General features: G+C 41.0%; 1 protein-coding gene across 1 annotated transcript in view; it reads left to right on the forward strand.

The window, feature by feature from the left end:
• Nucleotides 1-6,583, forward strand: part of LOC140244240 (structural maintenance of chromosomes protein 4-like) — a 31,367-nt gene extending 24,784 nt beyond the window's left edge. The window contains exons 20-23 of the mRNA XM_072323875.1: nt 337-516; nt 1,214-1,446; nt 2,238-2,421; nt 4,157-6,583. Coding sequence (XP_072179976.1) covers nt 337-516; nt 1,214-1,446; nt 2,238-2,421; nt 4,157-4,321 — 762 coding nt within the window. The 3' untranslated portion in view covers nt 4,322-6,583. The remainder of the gene's footprint in view (nt 1-336; nt 517-1,213; nt 1,447-2,237; nt 2,422-4,156) is intronic.
• The last annotated feature ends 1,029 nt before the right edge of the window (nt 6,584-7,612 follow it).

Consider the following 7,612-nt stretch of genomic DNA (forward strand, 5'->3'; position numbering starts at 1 on the left):
TAAAGCTAGCTAGGTTAGACAAATCCAGAAATGTGCCTTGAGACTTATCACATGCGGGTTTGCTAGATATTTCTTCATTTGGATGACTTTCATTCCTTGAAATTCAGTCATGCCATCTGCCATCTTGGAAACAGTTGTTGACATATGGTTAGAGAACTCCAGTAGAAGCTGTACATTTTACTACCTTTAGTACATGTACAAGGTGACCTCTCTGTTGTTGACCCCGAAGTATAGGAAAATAGGCCTCTTGTAATGTGGATGTTGGTGGTGCATGGATTGTGAAAACTGAGAATTTGATGAGTTGATGCATCCCTGAAACCTCCTCCCTATCTCCAGCTTGGCAAACTGGAGCTGCACCTAGTGGACCGGGAGAACCCTGAGACCCTGCAGGAGTATGTCCCAGAGGACCTGGCCTCGGTCAACACAGAGGACGTCCAGTACGAGATCACCGTGGGCGAGGAGCAGCTGGCCAAGATGACTCCCAACCTGGCGGCCATCGAGCAGTACAAGAAGAAGGTGAGGCTGGCTGGGCAGGAGGCGGGAGTGAACTTTTCTTTGGCTGGTTTGAGGGACTAGCTGGCCAGAGAGGCTGCAAGGAATGTTTAGATGTAATGGAACCGGTTTGACTCGTTTCCCAAGAGCTTTGTGGGAACCATTGTAGATATTAAAAACAAAGAAAAAAAAAGAGAGTAAGAAATGGCTTATGACAGTGCTCTACAGTGGATCTCGGTTAAACAAGGTCAGATACAGCAAGGTATGTGATATAATGAGGTAATATTGTTGGTCCCATTCCTTTTATATTCTTTTGTCTTTATCCCTGGGGGGCATTTCATGAAGCAGTTTGGTCGGATATTTTTCTTACAAACTGTTACAAGGTACTGAAATCCTCGCATCTGATTGGCTGAGAGCAAGTTTGTTCAACAACTGTTACTTTGTCAGACAAAATGCTTCATGAAATGCCCCCCCTGATATAACGAGATACCTGATATAACAAAGAAATTCCAGTGGTCCCAAGCAGCTTGTTTTAATAACGTTTCCCTGTATATTCAAAATAGACAACATTGAATGTTGGCATAGGTGTATGTCTTTACAATGTTATTTGTCAGTTTGCTAAGAGTACATCCAAGTTTGATGCAAATTTTGAACACTGATGCAAATTTTGAGACTGACCACGTGGAGTTCTGTCTGCCCCAACTCAAAAAAATGCGTGCAGGAAGAGAACTACCTCCAGCGCGTGTCCGAGTACGAGGAGCTGACGGAGCGGCGAAACGAGCAGCGGCGGCAGCTGGAGGAGAAGCGCAAGCAGCGGCTGGACATGTTCATGGGCGGCTTCAGCACCATCAACGACTACCTGAAGGAGATGTACCAGATGATCACGCTGGGCGGAGACGCCGAGCTGGAGCTGCTGGACAGTCTTGACCCCTTCTCAGAGGGCATTGCCTTCAGGTACGTATGTCTGACAGTGGTAGTCAAACAGGAGTGTCGCATCCGTACACACTGTTAGGTGAAGAGGTTTGCAATTGCAGTCAAACCAGCCCATAGCGCCCTCCCAATGAAGAAAAAAAGGGTGGTTGTTATAAACAGGATGCCGTTATATAGACAGGTTATCCGGCATGTCGTGTATATTGCATGCATTATGTATCATCGTATACATCTATAAATGTATATAGCAGGTGCATAATGCACATGCTTCATGCACTGAACAATGCTGTTTATATTGAATGAGCTATTGCACACTAGCATACATACGGCAAGCAAGCTTTTTATGAGTTCATTATTATTCCTGAATGTTGAGTGAATGCAATGTTGGTGATCACTTAGCTATTTTCCACGAATGTCCGGCATCTCTGCAAAGCAGAAAAACTCGAAGAATTGTCTTCTTGGCTATTGCTCTGTATGGGTCTGTTTGCCGCTACACACAGGTGAATATCTGCAGTGAGAAACAAAATTGATGGCCACTGGTTATGCTAGACAGGTGGCTGCTATGCACGGGGTCTTAATTTTCCCCATATTTTAAAAACAGCTCAAAGTATTTTCATGAAGATTAGATATTACCAGTAAGTGATTATTTGACAAAAAATGTGAGCCATGGGATTCAAAGGCAAGGGTCAAAATTCAAGTGAAAATGCTCAAATTCCCAATTACTGGATCTCTGAAACACTTTACTATTAGCCATCCAAATGAAATCTTGTTCAAGGAATGTATAAACACTCTCTCTCTCTGTTCTTCCCCTGCAGTGTCCGTCCTCCCAAGAAGTCCTGGAAGGTGATTGCCAATCTCTCTGGGGGAGAGAAGACCCTCAGCTCGCTGTCGCTGGTCTTCGCCCTCCACCAGTTCAAGCCAAACCCGCTCTACGTCATGGACGAGATCGATGCCGCCCTCGACTTCAAGAACGTCTCCATCGTGGGCCACTACATCAAGGTTTGTTTTCCGCAATGGTACATTCCTAGCATTTAACCCTAATCAGACCGGCCTTTTTTGGCTATGCTGAAACCGGAGGGGCGGATTTTGCCGGCCCTTTTGGGGTTAAAAGGTCCTTGCAATCAATTTTTTTTTTTTTTGTAAAATAAAAATACACCCACCTCCACAGAAAGATTCATGTGTATATGCATTGCATTTACAAATTAGCTTGCACAGTTTGTTGGTAAAATTGTACTACAGTGCTATTCTCAGAAGTTAATGTTGGGGGGAGGTGGTTAAACCATCAAATAATAACATAACATGTGTGCCTTGCAAAACTGTTCTCTGATATGTACTGTTGCTGTCTTTCATAGACCGCAAGGTCATCCTTTACACCATGATATGGTGTGCGAGGGGGGAAAAAAGTGATATATTGTGATAAGTCAGGCCATACATTTTCGAAATATATATTTTATATACAAGAAGTTTTTGTGTCCTTTGTAAAATGGATCACTGTCGTACGTGACTCTGGCAAGGGTGGTCTTATGTCATCTTCATCAGAACTCGGAGAATTGCTTCTTTTTATTTCAATATTTGTGTGAAATCTGTCATGAGATCACTATTATACCCCCATTCCACATAGGGCAAGACCTCTGAACGACCACTGAAAGGCCATAAAAATTAGCAGATATCTCAATGATCTCCTAGGTCCTTCGTGGTTCCCAAGTGATCTTTCGGTGAACTTCATGGTCTCAAAAATTTTTTGAAATGGATCAAAATAATCTTTCAGCAGTCCTTCACGAAAATGGTCTGTCTGTGGTCTTTCAGCGATTTTTCAGCAATCTCTCAATGAGTGCTCAATGATCTTACTAGTCTTTCTGTTATCTTTCTGCAGTCTCTCAAGAATTGCCACATTTCTAGGGGAAGATCACTGAAAATTTATTGAGAGATTACTGAGGAACCATCGAAAGGCTAATCTCTCTGAGATCTTGATTGATCTCTCTCATATCAGGGGGGTGTTTCAAATGATCTTTCAGTGATCTCTTGATAGTCTCATCTGTCTCTGAATGTGCAGCAATTTTCAATTTGCTGGAAAATTACGTTTTGTTCTTTTGATGATCTTTCAAGGGATTTTCAGAGCCATTCCATATAGACACTGTTTTCATCTGGTCTTGGAGACTGCTGAGGGATCTTGGTAATTTTGGGTCTCTCAGTTGTCTCTTAAAGGGATCGTAATGTTTTGGTTGAGACCTAACCTCGGGTTTCTAACATTTGCGGGTGAGATTATGAGAAACCTCTTATGAAATATGAAAGAATATGTAATTCCAAATGGAATTCAACGTTTATTTGATGAAAATTGGTTTTCAAATGGCTGAGATACCGAAAAAAGAGCAATTCTAATAAACTGTGGGACCCACCTTTTATTACGATCGCTTTGTTTTACTTTACTTTTGGATGTCTCGGCCATTCCAAAACCCATTTTCATCAAATGAACTTTGAATTCCTCTTACAAGGGTACGCTCTGTACTATTTTACAAACGGTTTCTTGATATCTCGCAAAGAGTTAAAAGCCCAACTCTCACCTCTACCAATACTGTACCATCCCTTTAATATTTGGGGGGGGGGGGGGGGGAGCTTTCTGACATCACAGTACAAGTGAGATCAATAATATAGCATAAAATGCAATGTGATGTTTGGTTTGTTTCATTTCTCTCTCCATGTCCGTGCTCGCTCACCTGCCGGTTGCCTTCTGTAGGAGAGGACAAAGAATGCTCAATTCATCGTGATCTCCCTGAGGAACAACATGTTCGAGCTGGCCGACCGTCTGGTGGGCATCTACAAGACCCACAACTGCTCCAAGACCGTCACCGTCAACCCCCGCAAGCTGGCCCTCCAGGCGCCCATCGAAGCCACGGGGTAGGATGCAGGGGGAGGAACAGGCGTGGTCCCCTCTACCCCTCTCCAGAGACCCACAGATGAAACCAGACATGTACTCGTGGTGTCTCTCATAGTTGAAGCTGACAGCAGCAACGGGCTGTGAATATTTCCTACTTCCGCTCATTTGTATTCACTTTTTATAGCATTCGAGACATGAAGACAGAACACAGCGGGAACTCGTGTCAAAACTGATGTTACAAAATATACCACTAAAATTCCTGGTATCTCTGGCTCTGGTCTCTGTCTTAACCCTAAAAAGACTGGGGGGGGGGGGGGCCTAAAAGGCCCCCCCCTCGACATTTCGTGCGATAACTCTGCAACGCGCAATGCTCTCGCCACGATACTCTATGACATTTTTCTTTCAAGTTTCCCGCACATTTTGACACCAAATTTGTGATGCCCGGGGGTACGGTTCTGAAGTTACATAACTTTTTGTACATGCACGTGAGACCGAAAATGGCTCAAAAATGTGATTTTGTGTACAAAGTCAATGCAAATTGAGTTTTTTCACATGGTTCATATAAATATGCTTATTTTTACTCTCAATGGCTAAAATTAATTTGTTTTAGGAGTATTATGCTTCAAAAAGTGTCTGCCACAAATTTTGTTTAAAAAAACAACAAAAACAAAATGTCGAAAAACAAAGAAATACATAAGAAATTCATAAAACAATAAAATAAATAAGAAATTGATTTTGATACCGAATTTTTTTTCAAGTACATTTGCTAAGAATGCCACAAAGAACAATTAGACCAAAAATGAGCACTTTTGGAGCTTTATTTACTGATTTAAATCAAAGAGTCTGATTTCTCGCATAAATTAGCATAATTAATCAAAATAAAATAAAAGAAGACTATTTTGTAAAATTTAAATATACGATCTTGTAGATTACATTGCACACTACCATTGTGCAAATTTCTGCGGCGATCGCGCGATCCACGGCCGAGATCTTAAGAGGGGGCCCTTTAGGCCCCCCCCCCCCCCCCCCCAGTCTTTCGAGCTACCAAAATAGCCCAGTCTTTTTAGGGTTAATGAAACAAAGTCCCTTATTTTGTATTGTTTTCTACATCTGATATAACCAAAGTACCAAATATGAACAAATTTCCCTGTCCCAAGGGCATCTTTATTCAAAATTTCCACTATACATGTGGCAACTTATCAATACAAATTGCCTCTGGTCTACCTCCCAGAATTTGGACCTCCGCGATTCATTTGAGTCTGCTGATTCAATATTTAACTTGCTCTCGAGTCAAATATCTTTGGGCGTAAGGAAAATCAACATCGAGGTGTATATGGGGTGTAATGGGTGTGCGATATGTCTGGTGTTTGAAGAGAAGTTTGGGGAAACAACACTTTTCCTCTGTCGCATTTGTATATTACATGTTTATAAAAATTGTACATAGCACAGGAAAAATATGTATATTACGTGGTGATGGTCTGATTCATCAGCCTTGCTTTAGTCGTGCACATTACACTGAAAGAAATATTTATGCATAAACATGTACTGGTAATTGGTTTGCCAATATTGTGCAGTTTGTGCTCATTGTAACAATGCTTGTATACAAGGCATTATATTTGACTGTCTTCTGCTTAGATTACCCCCAAACAATCTTGCATGTAAGTCTTGAGTTTCAAGTGCACACTAAATCTTGATAAGGTTATCTGTAGCTTTAGAATACAGGATTTAATCAGTGATAAGAATGCAATGTACATTGTATGTGGTCCGTTGCTGAAGAAGAAAACCAAAGGTGATACATATAATTGTACAGAAACTACTGAATATGTGATGTAACATCTCTACTTCCACGACTCACCACATTCCATTGGATGAATATTCTTGTATACAGTGTGTACAGTGTGATCTGTAGGAACAAACTAAAAATAGCGTACACCAGCAAGATCATTGTAGTGGTTGATATCACAGCCCAGTCCAAGTATAAATCAAACATTAGCATACTTTGGGTGACTTCTCATTTGTGATAACACAGGAGAGACATTGTAAATTCCAATTAATGAACACTCAAGTTTTTTCATCCCCCTTTATGTAATATACCACCCCCCCCCCAAAAAAAAAGTACTGGTTTACTCTTGGATAGTGTATATACACCCATACATGTATCTATATGATTGCACATGATGTGAATAGATGGTTGTATAGCTATGCAGGATTTGTGCAGTGATTAATGATGGTAGTCATTAGTAATCATGCCACTCTCAAATTTGTAAATAAACAGGAAACTGGAACCAAAAGTATGTGTCTGCCTAGAGTTGCATTCGTACATGTCCTACTGACTCTTGTTTCTGTGTGCATGGAAATGACCACCACCCCCCTCCCCCCCCCCCCCCCCCCCCGACTGTTCAAAGGATGAGCACATAGTACAAAGTAACTGTGTGGACACCAACGAACCAATGATGGTCTTTGTCACTGCATGGATGTAATGGGATCAAGATGACTGTGTGTGACATGGGTTCTTACTTGAGAAGGTGCTGTCGGTCTGCAGAGTAGAGGCACACATTTTGAAAGGGAGAGCTTAGGTGACACATTTAAAAAGCAATTTGCAAAATAACACAAACAAAACAACAAAACCCTTTGGGGAGCAAGGGTCCACTCATGAAGCAGGGATGTGAGAGTTCAGTGTTTAATCTGATTTCAGATTTTTTTTTTTTTTGGTCGAACTAAAACCCACTTTTCATTTTTTTTTTCCCCTTTCTTTTTAAGTTCAAATGCATTGAAATGATCGCAGCTTAGATGGATGGTAGTTTTGATCGAGATGGGGATTCAGGTGTTAACTTTTTTTTGAGATGATGAGAAACCACTTTTATGAAATGCATTTAACCCTATTCTAACTGGGGGGGGGGGTCAAATTGACCCCCCCCTCGACGTTTCGCGCCGCGATTCCGCAACGCGCAAAGATTTTGCCGCGTCGTTTCATGACTTTTTTCATTGAAGTCTCCCGCATATTTTGAGACCAAATTTGCGACGTCCGGGTACACCGTTCTGAAGTTATGCAATGTTTTGCATATGCATGTCAACCCGAAAACCGCTCAAATTCATGATTTTGTGTGCAAATCCAATGCAAACTGTGTTTTTTTGTTTAATTGATATAAATTAGATTATTTCAACTTTTAACCATTGAAATAAATCAATTCTAATGTAGATAAGCTTGAAAAAGTGCCTCCAACAAATTTTGGCAAAAAAACAATAGAAAACAAAAGATCGAAAAAACAATGAAATACATAAGAAATTAACAAAACAATAAAAAACAAAGAAAAT

The sequence above is a fragment of the Diadema setosum genome, chromosome 21, assembly GCF_964275005.1.
Source record: "Diadema setosum chromosome 21, eeDiaSeto1, whole genome shotgun sequence".
Classification (NCBI taxonomy): Eukaryota; Metazoa; Echinodermata; class Echinoidea; order Diadematoida; family Diadematidae; genus Diadema; species Diadema setosum.